At 45.2% G+C, this 19,483-nt stretch overlaps 1 protein-coding gene across 4 annotated transcripts in view; it reads right to left on the bottom strand.

Annotated features, from left to right (window-relative positions):
• The window catches only part of SCML4 (Scm polycomb group protein like 4), a 111,366-nt gene that overhangs the window by 40,704 nt on the left and 51,179 nt on the right, over positions 1 to 19,483 (bottom strand). For all 4 annotated transcript variants that reach the window (XM_070376511.1, XM_005898193.3, XM_070376512.1 and 1 more), the window contains 3 exons: positions 10,761 to 10,890; positions 7,620 to 7,820; positions 2,456 to 2,650 (listed from right to left, as the gene is read on the bottom strand). In XM_070376511.1, the coding sequence (XP_070232612.1) occupies positions 2,456 to 2,650; positions 7,620 to 7,820; positions 10,761 to 10,890 (526 nt within the window). The remainder of the gene's footprint in view (positions 1 to 2,455; positions 2,651 to 7,619; positions 7,821 to 10,760; positions 10,891 to 19,483) is intronic.

Genomic DNA, 19,483 nt, shown 5'->3' with positions numbered 1-19,483 from the left:
CACTGACTCAATGGACGTGAGTTTGAGCAAACTCAGGGAGACAGTGAAGGACAGGGAAGCCTGGAGTGCTGCAGTTCATGGGGTCGCAAAGAGTTGGACACAACTTAGCAACTGAACAATAACAACAAGAGCCCACAGGATGAAGAATCAGCTTGAAACACCCGCCAGAACCAGGGAGCCTCATGCCAGCTCACAGTGGGATTAGTCAAGCAAAAACTCTCCTACCTCTTTTCTCTCCTCCTTCCCTCACTCTGATCAGGAAGGATTTGGAATCACCGTTAGTTCCACACAGAAGGGGCAAAAACACAGGACTAGGCAGGAGGTGAAGAGAAGCCAACCATATCTTCCTTTGCTGCTGCAGGCAACTGGCCCAAAGCAGGGCTGTGCTGGGAATGGGAAGTAGTTACATCTTTGAGTGAAATTTAAAGTTTGATGATCACACTGACCTGGATGTTAACTATTCACTAAAGAATGTTTTGTTTTCTGAAAGGAGCCAGGAAAGGCAGGAGATCTGCCCTAAATTTCATCCATGGACAGGGAATAAGTGGTCTCACAGGTGACATTTATTTCAAGGAGAATGGGAGACATGAGTTCTATGACTTTATGATTATGTCCCATAGGTCATTGCTTATTCAATGTAACGATGACTTAAGAGTTTGTCAAATGAAATCAGTCATCTGCTGTTCTCATTGCAAAATTCACTGGAAGATACATTAGCTTTACAATATGTTTCTGAGTCAACCAAGGTTTATAGGAGAGGCCAGATTCATAGACTGTCAGAACCAGAAGGTTATACATGAGCAACTCAACCCCTCATTTCACACAGGAAACTGAGGCCCAGAGACATGAGAAGACTTTCTCAAGTTCAGACATATAGAGGCATCAAGAAAACACAGAAGTATAGAGCATCTGCTCACACAGGCTATATTTAATTAGGTACCTTTCTTTGTAAAGGCCAGATTTCTTCCTGTTTCCCAGGTCTCAGAGAGTTTAAAGTAAAATTGTAGACAAGATTCTTGACATTATATGAGAAAAATCTATGCTAAGAATCTTCCCTGATGTCCTCCTAGGCTTAAAATATAGCCACTCTGATTATAAGTATCCTTCTGCTGAACTCTCTAAACCTGTCTGTGAGCACATAACTGCAAATGTATTGGTTTTTTCATTATTCACACTGGTCACTCAATACCTCAAAAACTTCCTAAGCTCACGTATTTGCCTTATTCCAAGACAGGGTCTCACAAGGTACTTGGAATAGGAAAGGGGTCAGCAAATGTTTGCAGAATGACATAATGGCTAGATTTCAGTTTCACCATCTATGTGTTCTTTATGTATCAACAACACTGCTTCCAGAGAAAGAAAAAAGGCGACATGTCTCCTCATCCTTGAAACCTGAAATCTAGAATCTGGACTCATGTTCTGCTGCTGCTAAGTAGCTTCAGTCATGTCCGATTCTGTGCAACCCCATAGACGGTAGCCCACCAGGCTCCCCCATCCCTGGGATTCTCCAGGCAAGAACACTAGAGTGGGTTGCCATTTCCTTCTCCAAGGTATGAAAGGAAAAGTGAAAGGGAAGTCGCTCAGTCGTGTCCGACCCTCAGCGACCCCATGGACTGCAGCCTACCAGGCTCCTCTGTCCATGGGATTTTCCAGGCAAGAGTACTGGAGAGGGGTGCCATTGCCTTCAAATCCATAACTCAGGGCCACTACGTGGGGGATGAGCAGCTCCCACTGGCACCTAGCCTATTGGGCAGACAATGGTGTGGCAAGTTTGTCCAGGTGGTCTTGCCCTTCCCACCGACCACTTCCCTACACTGAGCTATTCTGGGGCTGGTGGTACAAAAGGCATTTAGCTCCTGGGATACCTTCTGTCCTGTGATGAGGGAGAAACACTAAATCTCACTGGAGGACATATATGATTTACAGCCAGGTCAAATTCCTGCCATGATAGACACTGTATTACACGTTTTATTGACCTGGGTAGGAACCTGAGGCCCCCAGACAGGACCAACGTAATCAATTCGTTAGCCCTTGTTTCTTCAGGATTTCTTTGTTACTTAGGTTAGTAGTCTTTCAATTATTCGACAATGATGAATAAATGCTCAAGAGTCTTTATTAGAAGAGAGGAAAAAAGATCACTCATTACAAGTGATGCTGTCTCAGTGTCTACATTCTAATAACATAGGCCTAAAAGTTACAATGTCAGCTCTCAGTAGCTGGAGCCATCTCTTCCACTGCAGCCTGGGTGGGGACCGTCGGGGTGTCCTTGGTCCTGGCCGGCTCTCACTGTGCCTCAGATGCCCAGAGGGGCAGCTCATGAACCTCTAGCAGAAGGAGGGAACCTCTAGCTCCTAGAGCTCCCAGGAGCCCCCTCAGTGGCAGCCTCCTCTGCCCTGGGAGGGCAGGGACACCTGGAACCACCTGCAGGCCCCGAGGACAGACCACAAAAGCCTACCTGACTCCATCCTGCCTTCCTGGCTCTCGGGGGCGTTGTCGGAGGCGCTGGTGCCCCTGGGGAAGGGCTGGTGGCTAAAGAGGTCGTCACATAGGAGACTTCGGCACAGCTTGGTGAGGAAGCGGAGGACATACCCGACGCTATTCACCACAGGCAGGCTCCGCAAGTGCTGCTTCCCATCAAAGGAGGCGGAGACTGGAAAAGCACAGACACAGCTACTCAGAGCAGGACTCTGGAGAAAGCCACAAGCCCATCAGCCCTGGGGAACAGGTCTTGGTGTGGTCAGTTCTGCTGTGCTTTTAACTAAGTTTTATTTGGATTTCACCTGTTTTTTCACTAACACCCTATTTCAGTTCCAGGATCTCATTCAGGAGATCACATTGGCTGTACCTGTTGCGTAAACTTGGTATCCTCGGGTTTGTGACTGTTTCTCAGTCTTTTCTTGTTTTTCATGATCTTGACAGTGTTGAGGAGTACTGATCATGTATTTTGTAAAATGTTTCTCAATTTGGTTTGTTTGACATTTTTCTCATGATTCGACTGGGGTTATGGTTTTTGGGGAGCTTCCCTGATGGCTCAGACAGTAAAGAATCCATCTGCAATGCAGGAGTCTGTGGTTTGATCCCTGGATTAGGAAGATCCCCTAGAGAAGAGAATGGCAACCCACTCCAGTATTCTTGCCTGGAGAATTCCATGGACAGAGGAAGCTGGTGGACTACACTCCAGGGGGTCATAAAGAGTTCGACACAAGTGAGCAACTAACACCCACTTTCACATGAGTTTTTGAGGAGGAAGACTGCAGAGGCAAAGCGCCTTTCTCCTTGCATCAGATAGACACATGACATCTCTGGGATGTTAACCTTCATCTCCTGGCCAAGAAAGTGTTTGCTATGTTTCTCCACTGTATTCTTCATATTCTGTTCCTGGGAAATAAGTCACACGGTCCTATCCACATTCAAGGGCAATGGAGGGATTAGGCTCTACCTCCTGAAGAGGGAACAGTCTCTATATAATCTGAAATTCTTCCATAAGGAAGACTTGTCCCTTCTCCTCCACTTATTTATTTGTTTATTCATTAATAACAGTGTAGACTCAATATACTTATTTTGTACTGTGGGCTGTCCAACACTATGTTATTTATTTTATTGCTAAATTATTCCAGTTTTTATCTTTTGGGAGCTTGCAGATTTACTCCTGCATCCCTCTGACACACCGTCATTTTTTAAGCAACTCTAGATAAACAGACTTGGATCAAAGGTGGGTCTTGATAAATGTCTGTATCTAGATGTGACTGTGTGTGTGTGCGTGTGTGTGCACGGGTGTGTGTGTTCAGTCCCTTCAGTAGTGTCTGACTCTTTGCAACCCTATGGACTGTAGCCTGCCAGGCTCCTCTGTCCACCAGATTTTCCCAGCAAGAATACTGTAGTGCGTTGCCATGCCTTCATCCAGGGTATCTTCCAGACCCAGGGATTGAACCCACATCTCCTGCACATCTCCTGCACTGCAAGCAGATTCGTCATGCCACTGGGGAAGCCCAGATCTAGATATATATGTGTATTCAAATAAAACTGAGTTCATACTGAGGTGTCCAATTCTAACCCAGTGTTCAGGGTTCATTCAGCCTTCTGGGGAGGAGTCTTTATAAAAGAACTCCAAAGGTGTTCTCGGTGTTCTCTCCGTAGTGATGCTAGATCACACTCAATTTCTCTAGGGCTACCAGAATTTTGAAGAAACATCCAGTTCCTCCAGCTGAGAACTTGTTTCTTTGTGTAATCCTCCTCACGGAACTCTGTTGCCATGTGAAGCTCACACACCAGCTCCAGTGTGGGGAACACATAAAAAGATCCCCAGCAGGACATTCTGCTCCCCTCCTCCTCCAGGCTCTGCCCTCAGTGCGCACATGTGGAACGCAGCCTGGACTTTTATACTCTAGCTCCCAAAGGCTAGCGCACTGCAAGGACTGGGACAAGGCGACCAGAGCTAACTTTGATTTCAGAACTGAAAAATAAACTCTCACACACACCTACCCATTCAAATTAGAAATAAAAAGAATCATTTCTTTTGTGTAACTTTTAATAATTTAACAAGAGCTTTCATGTCTATCACCTCATTTATGCTGTCTGACTGTCCTGTGAAGACAGTGGAAAGAAGGTTATGATCCCATAATGTAGACGAGGAAACTGAGAAGGCCTGAAGTGTTTTTCCAGCTCCTGTGGCCTCTAAGGGGCGTTTGCCTGTCACTTTAATGCTCCATAATAATGACTCTGATTGGGAGGGTCAGCAAAGAGCTGCCAAGGGGCTCAGTAAGGAGGATCTTGACCTCTGGGACATGCTGGAGATTCCCTCTTGGGTGGGGGGAGGGGGGGAAGTGGGGAGGGGCAGGCACTGCTGCTCACCTCCCATACCTTAAAAGACTAGTTGAGATGGAGACTGACCACACAGCAGGTGGGTCTGGGGCATCAGGCCTGTGCCTTAGATCAGGGTTTCCACATTCCCAGAGATTCCTGGAAGCTCACACAGTGGGAAAATCCCACCTCCTGGAAGCAGACATGTAATATGTGAGATCTCAATAGCTACCCCTCTGGGAGAACATGGTTAAGGCAGAGCATCCCAACAGGTGTGCCGGGAATGGGCCATGGTACTGGGACATGGGCCCTCAGCCTCTGGGGTGGCCCGAGGCCCAAGCATGGAGGTTTGAGTTCTTCAGGTCCACGATGCCCACACTAGTGTCACCATTTTCTACACGTTGTGCCCACGAGGATGTTTAAAAAGCAGTGTCTGAAGGCTCAGGTTCTAGGTGGACAGTGGGGGAGACTGGGTCTTTCTCCTCAGGCCCCTCCCTAAACCACCTTGGAGCAATCATCATCTTGCTGGGCTTCCACATCACCACCAGAAAAGTGGAAGACCACTGTGCCGCTTCACAACCTCAAGGAGGAGGCTCCTCAGTGCCACTGCATTCTCCAAGACCAGGCACTCCACTCTGGCCTTCCTGGGAATCCCTCAGCCAAGGGAAACTTGGCAGGGCTTTGCCTGCTCGGATGTTGGTGTCAGGCTCTGCAGAACCTCCTCGCCAGTGCCAAGGCCCCTGAGGCCACAGAAAGGCTGAGCAGCAGACCAGAGAGTTAGGGGTCTGCTCTCCCAGCCGAGGGCAGGGCCACAAAGAACCTGGGTGGGATTCACTCAAGAGGGAGGGGCACAGAGTGCAGGAAGAGCTTTCTCTGAGCACTGGTCTGTGTCTTGAGCTCTGCTGTTTAGCCAGGAAAAGGACAAGGCTTTCAACCTCAGAGAGCAGTCCAGGTTCGAGAACCTGACTCTCAGATCAGGAAAGAACAACCAAGGAGCCCTCAGAGGTCTGACAGTGGGACTCTCCTCTTGGGCCCCTCTTGGTGCAGTTCTTCTTCCTCCTCTCTTCTGCCCGCATCTACTGGAGTCTCTTAGAAGTCACCCTGGGTCAGACACATGCACCCAGACCTCGCCAAGTTCTGTTTTAATCAGTTACCAGCTAGACAGATCCAGCTTCTTTCTCAGAGGGAGCTCCAGAAGGAGGGCTGAGTCAGGATGAGCTGGTGAAGCTGTGCTGCAATATCTCCCCACCTGCAAACCCTGGTTATTGACCTGGAGTCCAGGAAAACACTTATGTTTTGGTTTTGCAGGACACAGCCACATTAGAGGCCCCTCTCTCAAATCCTCTCTTAGCCAGCCAGCAGGGTCACCTGTACTGCCCTGTGAATGGAAAGTTGGCTCCCTTTTGCCTGGGTATATGGAGGCTGTGTCCATGATGCTGGGCCAGAGAAGACACCAGGCTGTCCTCTCGGATTCAAAGCATCTTGCAAAGGTGTGGAGCTCCAAGGCCTTAAGGGCAAGTGGTGACAACCACTGTACACGTGGAGAAGACAGGCAGTCTCGGTCAGGGGAGCAGCTGAGGGGGTGGAGCTCTAAAGTCCGCCTCCGCCTTGTGGTGACACCTCCCCCTCCCTCTGGATGCTGTTCAGTCAGGGTGCAAACTGGAGGAGTGTGCTGCGAGGTGGGATTGAGCTCTTGTTAAATACAAACAAAAACATATCCTGTGAGATAGGTTGAGACCATGAACTTTCCCCACTTCCCTGCACAGTGACAAGTGCTATGAAAAAGGAATGAAATGGAGGAAGGGAGAATAAATAGTGACAAAGGCTGATATGTCAGACAGGGTAGTCAGGAAAGGGATTTTTGAGAAGGTGGCATTTGACTATAAATCTGAAGGAAGTCTAGGAGCAAGTCACATGGACACTTGGAGAAAGAACATTCCAGAAAGAGAGAACAGCAGGTGCAAATGTCCTGAGGCAGGAGGAGCGTGGTTGGAGGACATACGAAGGAAGCCATTGTGACCAGAGTCAAATGGAGGACTTAAGTGACCAAAAAAAAAAAAAAACAAGAGAGAGAAGTGACCAGAGCCAGGTCACATGGGGCCTGGGAGCCCTTGTAAGGATGTGAGCTTTTTCTGGGAGTGACATGAGAGCTGTTGAGGATTTGGAGCAGAGGAGGGGCATGATCTGGCTTAGATTTGGAAAGAACCAGAGTGATTACTGTGGGTCATGAAAAGTGGCTTGATTCTGAATGTATTTGGAAGTTAGAACAATAGGATTTATTGATGAGCTGGAAGTGGAGATGAGAGAAAGGAACAAGTCAAGGGAGAGGATTCAGATGTCTAGTCTTCTTACCCAGGTCCGGGAGCCTCTTCTCCTCAGGCCCCTTTGGCACACAGGCTCATTTAAGGCCCCTGGAGCCCAGCAGATGGAGACAGACCCTGGCCACAGTCCCCCAAGCCTGACTCAGCTGCTTTCCTCTTTGGAGACACCCATGGATGCCATGCTTAGTCGCTCAGTCGTGTCTGACTCTTTGCGATCCCATGGACTGTAGCTTACTAGGCTCCTCTGTCCATGGAGATTCTCCAGGCAAGAATACTAAAGTGGGTTGTCACGTCCTCCTTCAGGGGACCTTCCCAACCCAGGGATTAAACCCAGGTCTCCTGCATTGCAGGTGGATCCTTTACTGTCTGAGATACCAGGGAAGCCCAAGAATATTGGAGCGGGTAGCCTATCCCTTTTCCAGGGGACCTTCCCAACCCAGGAATTGAACCAGGGTCTCCTGCATTGCCCTCCTCATACCGTCCACTCCAGGGCCTTACCTGACACCATCTCGCCACCGTAGCCCTGCTTGACCAGGGAGAAGACCAGCTTCTGCTGGTGGGCACAGTCGATGCATGCTTGCACAGCCTGCTGCAGGACTGCTGACGGCCGCTCAGGCCCGAAGTGCTCAGGGAGCTGCTGCACCTTCCTCCTCTCCAGGTACGGCCCTGCATTGGCTTGCTTGTTGATGTAGAGGCAGACTGTGGAAAGAGACCCACAAAGCCCTCAGTATCAAAGCACATCAGGCCTGCAGTGGCTCCTGTATGCGGGGCTGGGGATGGGGGGCGGGGGCAGGATGCCTCAGCCATGTCCCCTTGGCTCTGGCCTTGGGAAAGCTGAAAAGGCCAAAGTGGCACCAATTCTTCCCAACTTGACAAGTAAAAGAGACAAAAAAAGCCCAACTGCCAGGGCTTGCTCTCAAGACAGCCTCCTGGTTGGGAAGAGACAGACAGGTGTGTCCCCTCCGATGTATTCAAATCTGAAGCATAGACAGTTATGGACCGTGTGTACAAATGTATTTCTATGCTGGGAATATACACATATAAAATCTTCCCTCTGGGCAAACTGAGAGAGTAGCACTGAAACATATGCATTACCATATGTGAAATAGATAGCTGGTGGGAAGTTGCTATATAACACAGGGAGCTCAGCCTGATGCTCAGTGATGACCTAAAGGGTTGGGATGGAGTGCAAAGTGGGAGAGAGGTTCAAGAGGGAGGAGACAGGTGTATGGCTGATTCATGTTGTGTGGCAGAAACCAACACAGCATTGTAAAGCAATTATCTTCCATTTAAAAAAAAAAAAAAAACCTTCCCTCCTCCTCTCAAGAAGCTCTCAAGCTATACATAATGTTTGGCATTTGCCATCATTGTTGTTGTTAACCTTCAGTTAAAAAAAAAATTGACATGATGCTAATTACTCCAAAAACTATATATTCGATGAGTTCTAAAGAGAATTCTATCAACAATCTCAGGGATAATGCACACTCAGTAGTCCATTTAGGTGAGCCCAACCAGAAGCCCCTGTAGTTTTAGTTTTGTTTTTTTTTCTTTTAGAATTTTATTTATTTTTGGTTGTGCTGGGTCTCTGTTGCTGCATGCAGGCTACCCTCCAGTTTCAGTACACTGGCTTCCCATTGTGGGCTTCTCTTGTTGCGGAGCATGGGCTCTACAGCATGGGTTCAGTAGTTGTGGCACACAGGCTTAGTTGCCTCGAGTCACGTGGGATCTTCCTGGACCAGGGATTGAACATGTGTCCCTTGCATTGGCAGGTGGATTCTTAACCCCTGGATAACCAGGGGAATCCTCCCTGCAGTTTTAAATACATCATACTGGTAAAAAAATCTTTTAAGCATGTGTCCCCAAATGTGTTTATTTATTTATAGGTTATAGACCTTCTCAACCATATTAATGTATTGCATACATTTAAAATGCAACCAAAAAATAGAAAAATTTAAAGGGTGATATAAAAAGAAATACTAATAGTAGCTATCATATTTTCTTCTACAGGTTAATGACTCCTCTTACGTCTCCCTATGTCCCCAGCCCAGATATGAGCATCTTACCTTGGGGGCCACTAGTGCAGAGGAGTGTTGAAGAAAGACTTTAAGAGGAAACCATAAGAATTTTGGAAGGATTAAACAGTAATAAAGTTGAAGAAAATTAGTTTTTACTGAGCAGCTACTATATAGTCCAGGCATTGTATATACTTTACCTTGTTTGATTTTCAAAATAAACCTGAGAACTACATATTATTATTTTGTTGGTAATGAAGAAACTGAGGTAAAAAGTGGTGAAGTGGCTGCTCAGAAAGTATAATTAGTGGTGCGACAGGGATTTGTTTCACGTCTTTCTGATGTCATGACCTGTGTGCTCTTTTCACTCTACCAGGTTGCCTTCTCCCCTACTAAGCCCAGATGATTCGGTAAAACCCCGAACTGACAAGGGACCTTCATGCCAGGCAGTAGTGTGCTAGGCCCCACAGAGAAAATGGTGAACCAAATCGACATGATCCCCGGCTTCAGAGAGCTTAGGGCCCTGCAGGGGAGAAAGACCTACTCAGAGAACTACAGAAAGTGAAGTGGGACCTTGGCTGCAAAAACACTAGGGAGGGGCTGGAAGAGCTCTTCCTGGGAACCCTGGCAGGAAAGTCAGTGAAGGCTTTTTTGAGGGAAGTACCTGAGCTGAGATGGGGCTTCTCTGGTGGCTCAGATGGTAAAGAATCGGCCTGCAATGTGGGAGACCTGGGTTCCATCCTTGAGTTGGGAAGATCCCCTGGAGTACTAAATGGCTACCCACTCCAATATCCTTGCTTGGAAAATTCCATGGACAGAGGAGCCTGATGGGCTGCAGTCCATGGGGTCACAAGAGTTGGACATGACTGAGCGACTAAACCACCACCACTACCTGAGCTGAGATACAAGAGAGGGTGACCAGAGGAAAGATCATTCCAGAAAGAGAAGAGAGAATATGCAATGATCCTATGGTGGGCCCTAAAGACTAGAGCAGGGCCTTGTAGGCCATACTGCAAAGTCTGGTTTTTACCCAACAGTATGGGGAGGGCACCAAGGAATTGAAATGGGATGGGGCTGGGGGTGGTTTGTGATGAGGAGGATCTGTGTGTGTGTGTGTGTGTAGAGAGAAAGAGACCATCCTATTGCTGTTACTCTTGGGATGGAACTGTCGGTCCACTGGTGGACACCCCATCAGAGAGACTGGGCAGAGGTCTACCCTGACTGGACTGGCTGGTACTAGGTGGGACTGGGGGACATCAGGATCCTTAGGAGATCTGGAAGCACAAACACAGGGACAGAAACTCTTTGAGGTGAGCAGGCTCACTATTGGTACAAAGTTAACCTGTCTCTGAAGAGAAGAAGATGGGCCAACAACCACTCTTTCTAGTCCCCATCCACTCACAGCAACCAGCGAATTCAAGATGCATTGAAAAACAACTGCAAATAATTCAGGCTGTGAGACATTTGAATAGATGTTCTCAGAGAATTTGGTCATCCTATGTGTTGTCCAGCTAACACACATTAAATCCTTCATTTGAGCCATCTCGGTGGTAGCTCACTAGCTCACAAAAGAACTTTAGCTTGTGGACAAGTCATCACAGCCTTGGAGTTCATTCACCTGACCTACCTGTGAGAGCCTGTGAGGCTGCCAAGCTGGGTACCGTGGCTGCATCCTGAGGGATGGAGCTGAGGTCGGGCTCTGGTGTGCTCCGTGGAGGAGACAGGGCTAAAGGAGTCATGAGAACTCGAGACTTAAGCTGCAAGAGAGAACCCATGGAATCAGTGAAAAATCTGGAGATGCTCCCTACACCTTCCCAAGCTCATTCCTGGGCTCAGTTAACCACTGCTACTCCATCATGCTTCCTACTGTGCTGCTTTGGAAGCTGAACTTCAGATTCGAGTTCATGAGCAAGACTCAAGTTTGGATCACACCCAGAGCTGAGCTCTGCACCCCGTCCTTACAGTGGAGCCGCCCAGGAAATGACTGTGTCAGGCAGTGGGTGTGGGACACACAGAGGTGTGAAGAGTTGAAGCCCATAAGCCTCCTGAGGGCAGGATGCAGGGTGGGGTCCGTTCCCCGCCTGAGCCCCTGTGCTCCTGAGGTTCCTAAGACAGGGTTTTCCAGCCAGCCAGCCAGTGAGCAGCCCTGAAGCTCTGTCTACTCTGCTGAGCTTTCTGCTCACAGAGCGCACTGGATCCTGCTGGCAAAGAGAGCAGGAGCTGGTCTTCCAAATGCTTCTCGGGGGTTTTTTCCTGCGGTGGAGCCTAAGAGTGCAGATGAGTGCATTCTTTAGTGGTGACAAGCAGCCACCTTGAACGTTGCTCACTTGAAATCACAAATGAGGAGCTGAAATTTGCTGTTATGGATTAAGGGAGAGATGACTAGGTGATGGATCAATACCAACAAATCACTCTTTGTACCATGGTTCAACAGACAAGTTTCTAATTTCAGTTCTCCACCCTAAAAATATGAGTAAGTCAGTTACTTCACCTCTTCACTGCTGACCTGTGTTTCAACCCTGCTCCAGACTGCTTTTCATTGCTGCTTTCTTTTTTAATGGCTTGTTTTGGTTTTTAATGGATAATATAAAACAAAATGCTGCTATCTTGATTTCTAATACCATTCTTCAATCAAAGGAACCAGGTATCCTTGGAGAAATGGCTGATTCTAGGGCTAGGACAGGAAACATACAAGATGAGCCTGGATCATCTTACTGTGCCAAAAAGGCAAGTACTAAATTAAAAAACTACCTACATACACAAACAATGAAAGGGGTAGGTCCCAGGGACAAAGGAGTCATCTGAAAGAGTTTCAGTGGTCAAACCAGGAGCAACACGAGCAACAGATAAAGAAAGTAGTAAAAAAAAAAAGTTATAGTGAATATCCATGACTCCATACTTACATAAATGAATGACTGACTAAGTAAATATATGGGGAGAATAGACAAATCTCCCAGGGATAACAATTCTAAGTATTTTATTGTGGAGCATAGCTCCTCACTCCTGAGTGTGGGCCACGCATAGTGACTTCCTTCCAAAGAGGACAGTATGGAAATGGGGAAAAAGTATCTTTACAGGAGATAAGCCGGTCAAACACCACCTCAGTTAGGGGAGCCAGATCGCCATCCACAGTGATAAACCATGTCAGTAGTATGCACCCTTGATAAGACATGATGGTAATGGCACCTTACTTGTGAGACCTCTTTTCCAAAAACCCATAATCCCAATCTAATCATGGGATAAACTTCAAACAAGTCCAAATTGCAGAATATTTCATAGAATGAAAGTGAAAGTGCTAGTCACTCAGTTGTGTCCTACTCTTTGGGACCCCATGGACTGTAGCCTGTCAGGCTCCTCTGTTCATGGGATTCTCCAGAACACTGGAGATGGGTTGCCATTCTCTTCTCCAGGGGATCTTCCCAACCCAGGGATCAAACCCAGGTCTCCCTCACTGCAGGCAGATTCCTTACCATCTGAGCCAGCAGGGAAGCCCTTACAGAATACATGACCAATACTCCTCAAAACTGCCAATGTCATCAGAAACAACAAAAGTCTAAGAAACTTTCACAGCCCAGGGGAGACATGATGACTGAATGTGTGATGAGGTATCCTGGATGAATTCTGTAACAGAACAGGGAAGAAGTAATGAATCTCATTAAAATAGTGATATTATTTAACAATAATGTATTATTATTAATTCACTAGCTGTGACAAATGTAACACTATAATGTAAGATGTTAACAATAAGGGGAACTAGGTGTCTGGTATATGAGAATCCTCTGTATCTTTGCTACTCTTCTCTAAACTTAAATTATTCTAAAATATAATTTATTTTAAAAATCTTAAAAACAGAATCTGGCACAAATAGAAAAAAAAGAAAAACACAAATAGGAAGGAAGAAGAAGAGGCCTCTTTCTTGGCAGCGTAGATTTGCTGCCCAGGACGCCTTGCTCTGACATACAAGAGCTAACCCTTGGCCTTCAAAGCCAACAGCCCCATACAGATGCTGTCAGCTTTGGCACCTTTACCTGAAATTCAAAACCATAATCAAATGGGTGTGGCGATTCCTCATCCAGGGCTTGGTTGCCAGTGGCTGTGCTTTGCTGTGTTGAAGTATAGTGAAGGGATGAAGCAGAAGGGTAGAGGTGGCCCCTGCCAGCTGGAGCCTCCACCAAAGGGGCTGGGGAATTTGGGAGCGGCTCATCTTTCTTTTCCATTCACAGATCCAAAGTAAGGGCCTGGAGTGTTTCTTGTTCCTGCTGTCTTCAGTGGAAGACCTTCTCTAAGACACTTGCTATAGAAAATCACTGACAACAGCTGGGAAGGGATTCGCTTACAAACTGAGATGTGTGGCCAGGGCATGCTAAAGGAGAAGGGGTCAGAATGTAAAATTCAAGTATTTTTCTAGAAATATGCAAGTGTGGCAGAAACAGATGTACTAACTAAACAGTATTTGTTAGATTGACAACAAGAAGTGGGTAAATGAAGGATATGCAGTGTGATCTGGGGAGTATACATATGTGTAGAGGCTTCCTTGATGACTCAGATAGTAAAGAATCTGCCCACAATGCAGGAAACCCAGCTTCAATCCCTGGGTCGGGAAGATCCCCTGGAGAAGGAGATGGCAACCCACTCTGTATTCTTACCTGGAGAATTACGTGGACAGAGGAGTCTGAAGAGCTACAGTCCATGGGGTCGCAAACAGGTGGACATGACTGAGCGACTAACATTGCATATCAGCAGAGGATGAAACAACAGAGCAGAACTTAAAAATGAGTTCAGGAACTTCCTTGGTGGTCCAGTGGTTAAGAATTCGCCTGCCAATGCTGGGTACACGGGTTGGCTCCCTGGCCTGGGAAGGTCCCACATGCCGTGGGGCAACTAACTGACTTAACTACTGAAGGCGCGCACTCCGGAGCTTGTGCTCTTCCAGCAAGAGAAGCCACCACAATGAGAAGCCCATGCACTGCAGCTAGAGAGTACCCACCCCACACCCGCCAAACTAGAGAGAGCCCACACACAGCAACAAAGACCCGGCACAGCCAGAAATAATTAAGTTCAGGACAGCAGTGGGCACATGCAGTGGGGCACTAGCTTTTGGATCTGGGTTCAAAACCCAGCTCAGTCACTCATTAACGCTGTGCTAAGTCTTGTTACTCAGCCTTCAGAGTCTGCCTTTTCTCATCTGTAAGGATGATACCTTCTCACAAGGATGGTAAGAATGAAGTATAAACATTTAGTACAGGGCTAGTGCAAAGTGAGAACTCGGTAAACATTTATTATCATTATTGCTGCTGGTATTATACTTTTATTATTAGAAATTCCAGAAATACAAATGAGTTCCAAGTTTCCTGCTCCTGTAGCCACAGCAGGAAAGGGAATTGTCCATCTTCCTCCCAGGACCCATCTACATTTTCTACACCTACCCACTTGGGACCATATCTCCCCAATCTTTGAAGACCCACCTTCTTACCTTACAACTTGCTCATGATCCCCTTTAAAAAACATATTCCCAATACATTTTGCAATGGTCCCTAAGTATTGCTTAGGCAGGAGCTGCTCTTTCCAAGTTGCATCATTTAAGCTAAGTCTGAAAAGGGAAAAAAAATTCATTCCATGAGGTAGTCATTCACTCAACAAATATTCATTGAGCACCTACTGTGCACAGGAAACTGTTCTAGGCGCTGAAGATACAGCTGTGAATGGGGGAGATAAGGTCATTGTTCTTGATGAGCTAATATCATAGTAGGAGGAAACAAGAAACACACAACAAAAATGTCACATTGTGATAAGTACTACTCTGAGAGGTAGAATATGGTGATGTGATAAAAGGGAACCGGTGACTGGGGTAGGCCGATAAGGAAGTGACACCTACTTCAAGATCTGAATAACAAGAGGGAGCCTGGGGAAAAAACTTTCCAAGCAGACAGAGTGGTCAGTGTAAACCTCCTAAAGCTTGGCTTCTTCAAAGTACAAGGAAGCCAGGGTGGCTGGAATTGTAAGCAAGGCAGAAGGAGGTAAGATGGGGTTAGCCAGGTGGTCAGGGCCCAATCATGAGGACTTTCTAGGTCAGTGCTGTAGACTGAATCCTGTCCCCCTCAAGAAGACATGTTCAAGTCCTAAGCCCCAGTACCTGTGAATGGGACTTGACTGGGAAATAGGGTCTTTGCAGATGTAATCAAGTTAAGATGAGGCCACACTGGGTTAGAGTGGGCCTTAATACCAGTGACTTGTGTCCTTATAAGATGAGGGAAATCTGAACACATACACACAGGTAGAATGCCATATGGCAATGGAGGCAGAGATTGGAGTGATAGGTCTACAGTCAAGGAACACCAAGGATTGCAGGCAACCACCAGAAGCTCAGAAGAGTCAAGAACCTTCAGAACCACTAGAACCTTCAGAGAGAGCATGTCCCTGCCAATATCTTAATTTTGGACTTCTAGCCTCCAGAACTCCTGTTTCAAGCCACACTCTTTGTGGTACTTTGTTATAGCAGCCTGAGTAAATAAATACAGTCTCTAAGAGGAATGGAAACAATTACAGCATTTTAAGCAGAGAAAGACACATCCTAGATTTTATTTTATAAAGTAAAGTATGGCTGCTATACAGAGAATAGATGAGGGGGTACAAAAATAGAAAAAGAACACTAGTGAGGAGGTTGTCATATGGTGCAGGCAAGAGGCATAGGTGGCTGAACTAGGGTAAAAGTAGTGAAGACAAAGAATTGGTTGGATTCAGGTGTATTTTGGAATTGAAACTAGGGTGATGGGAGAGATAAAATGCAAAAGCAAAGATAACTTCTAGATTTATTCACATAAACTTTGTTTTGATAATATATTTCTATTACATTAGTTTAAAACATTAGCATTTTACTTGTTGCTCATTTAGTTAACTTTGCGGAAGACTCACTTGTCTCCAAGATTCTAAATATTCCTCCTCTACTACTCAAGCAGTAAGCCTGCAAAATACCACACGATAGGTTCTACATAGTACTTCTGGGAGAAAACATGAAGAGAAGCTAAGCATCCACATTTCCTCATCTGGGAAATGGACACTGAGAACTGACATGATTTCATATTGCCCAGCAAACTGCAGGGGAGTGAAGAGAACACAGGCCTCAGAGATGCTGGAGTTCTAATCCTGGTCCTGCCCCCAGTTCACACGGGACTCTGAGGAAACCACTCAATACCTCTGGGCTTCATCCTCCGAATGAGGGTGTGTGCCTGCCAAGTTGCTTCAGTTGTGTCCAACTCGTTGCGACCCTATGGACTGTAGCCTGTCAGGCTCCTCTGCCCATGGGATTCTCCAGGCAAGAATTCTGGAGTGGATAGCCATGCCCTTCTCCAGGATATCTTCCCAACCCAGGGATAGAACTTGCATCTCTTATGTCTCCTGCATTGGCAGGCAGGTTCTTTACCACTAGCACCACCAGGGAAGCCCTAAATGAGGATAGGGTTGTTGGATTTATTTATTTATTTTTGGCTGTACCAACAGCATGCGGGATCTTAGTTCTCCTGACCAGAGATTGAACTCATGCCCCCTGCAGTGGAAGCATGGAGTCTTAACCACTGGATTTCCAGGGAAGTCCGGGTTGTTGGTTTCTAAGTTCTCTTTCAACTCATAATGTTATTTATGTACCTTGCATTAGACCACTTTTGAAAACAAAGAGTTTGAGATAAAACCAGTGTCAGTGCCATATTTTTGAGTGTTGATTAGAAGAAATGTGGCATCCTAAGTTTCTTTGGAGCTTTGTTTCTGGGAATATAGAAAACTATGTTATTTGGATCAACTGAAAACAACTACTTACAATGGATAAAATGTAAGATTAGTAAAAATAGGAGGGGCTAACAATATATAATATAAAGAATAATTGGGCCCAAATACAGGTGAAATCTAGGCCTTGGAATTGCCATAGATCCCAGGGTTCACCCGAAGGGTTAAAACCTCGGGTAAGGGTGAGCCAGCTAGCTGTAAACTTGTCCTGTTTCACCACACCCATCCCTGACTCTCAGGAAAGTTGCCTTAATACAGGGGGAGAGGGTGTGCAGAATCCCTGGGAAGATATTGCCACAAGCCAGAGCTCACATAGGTTTGCAGCCCAAATTCACAAAACTTGGGTCACCAAGAAAACTTTAGGCTGTGAAGTTAGTTTAAAAATTACCCAATCTGGCAATGCTCCCAGATTACCTGAAAAAACAAACTCAAATCATCACTGGAGAAAGGTCTCAAAGAAATCTCCAAAATAATTTTTCAAAGTCAATGAATAACAGCTCAAACACACAAGAAAGCAAGGAACCAAGCAAGAATGGGCAATAAAAACACACAGCAATCAAACTCTACAAATACTTGAGATATTTCAATTATCAGACTGAGATCATGAAAGCAACTCTGATATTCTGTATAAAGATATAAAAGACAAGTTTGAAAATATCTCTGGAGAACAGAAAACTATAAAAATAACAGCAAAACTACAAAAGAACCAAATTGAACTTCTATACAATAACTAAAATTAAAAACTAAATAAACAGATCTAACAGCATACTAAACATAGCTTCCAGATGACTCAAGGGTAAAAATCCACCCGCCAAGCAGGAGACATGGTTTCAACCTGTGGGTCGGGAAGATCCCCTGGAGAAGGAAATGACAACCTGCTGCAGTGTTCTTGCCCGGGAAACCCCGTGGACAGAGGAGCCTGGTGGGCCATAGTCCACGGGGTCACAAAGAGCTGGACATGGTTGGCACCCCACCTCCAGTGTTCTTGCCTGGAAAATCCCATGGACGGTGGAGCCTGGTGGGCTATAGTCCATGGGATCACAAAGAGTTGGACATGGCTTAGCGACTAAACAACAACAACAAATATAGCTAAAGAATGAATTAATGAGCCAGAAGATATGTCAGAAGAAATTCATTAAAAAGTAGATAAATGCATAAAAACTATGGAAGAAAGGTTAATAGACAAGGCAAATATAGACATTTTAACGTTAGAGTTCCAGAAAGAATGGAACAGAAGTTACATTTGAAAAGATAATGGCTTAGAATTTTCCAGAGCTGATGAAAATTCTAATACACAGATTCATGAAGTCCAACAAATTCTAAACACACTAAATAAAAAAGAAATCCATAGGTAGACACAACAGGATGAAATTGTAGAATGTTGAAGAAAAAGAAAAAAAAATCTTAAAATTAGCTTAAAAATACAAAACCTTATTGGAGGGAACGCTCCAGTAAGTCAGATGGATAGCTGAGTTCTTTACAACAATGTACCCCAGGAGATAAACAAAATAATATCTTCAATGTGCTGCAAGGAAATAAAAACCTAGAAATCTACAATCAGACGCAGAAAAAATATTTTTTTTCCAAAAGTGAAGATGAACTAAAGGTAATTTTAGATAACAAAAGCTAAGAGAATTCCTCACTAGAGGATCTATAAAGAAGACTTCTAAAAGATGTACTACAGGCAAATGGAAAGTGATTTCAGGTAGGATGTATGATATGTAAAAAGGAATAAAGAATTTTTGAGTGGTAAGTAAGCAAGTGATTCTAAATGAAAATGACTCTACAAAACAAAAATAATTGTTTTAAGGGGACTAAAAAACAAAAAATAATTAAGATGTGTGTTGACAATAATATTCAAATATGGTGATAAATCGAGTTAAAAGTGATCTAAGGTCCTTGTATTATCTGGGAAGAAGCAAATGTAAGATTAACTTTAGAAAACTCTACTATGTAAGCATGCTGTAATTTCTAGAGCAATCAGTAATATACTAGAAAACAGTGCTTAAACTTCAAGGAGTAGAAAAGAAAGAATTATATGTTTAAAAAAAGAAGGCAGGAAGACAGGTAAAAGGAACACAGAATGAGTAGGATGAATAGAATACACAAAATATCGATTTAAACCCAAATTTTTCAAGAATTACTTTAAATATAAATAGACTAAATGCCTAGTTTAAAGATAAAGATTATTACACTGAATGCTATGGATTAAAATGTGTCTCCCCACAAAAGATGTTAGAGTCCTAACCCCCAGCACCTATGAATGTGATCTTATTGGGAAATAGGGTCTTTGCAGATGATCAAGTTAAGATGAGCTCATTAGATTGGGCGCTAATTTAGTATGACTGTGTCCTTATAAAAGGGGGAAATTCAGACGCAGAGACAAACATGCACAGAGGGAAGACAATCCACAAGCCAAAGAACATCTGAGGCCCCCAGAAGCCAGGAGAGAGACCTACAAAAGGTCCTCCCTACCAGCCCTCAGAAAGAACCAACCTGGCCAACCCTGATCTGATTTTCAGCCTGCAGAACAGTGAGTCAATAAGTTTCTACTGTTCCATCAACAAATGAATA

The sequence above is a fragment of the Bos mutus genome, chromosome 9, assembly GCF_027580195.1.
Source record: "Bos mutus isolate GX-2022 chromosome 9, NWIPB_WYAK_1.1, whole genome shotgun sequence".
Lineage (NCBI taxonomy): Eukaryota > Metazoa > Chordata > Mammalia > Artiodactyla > Bovidae > Bos > Bos mutus.
Note: the sequence above shows the minus strand (reverse complement) of the source record. Positions and strands in the feature narration are given on the sequence as shown.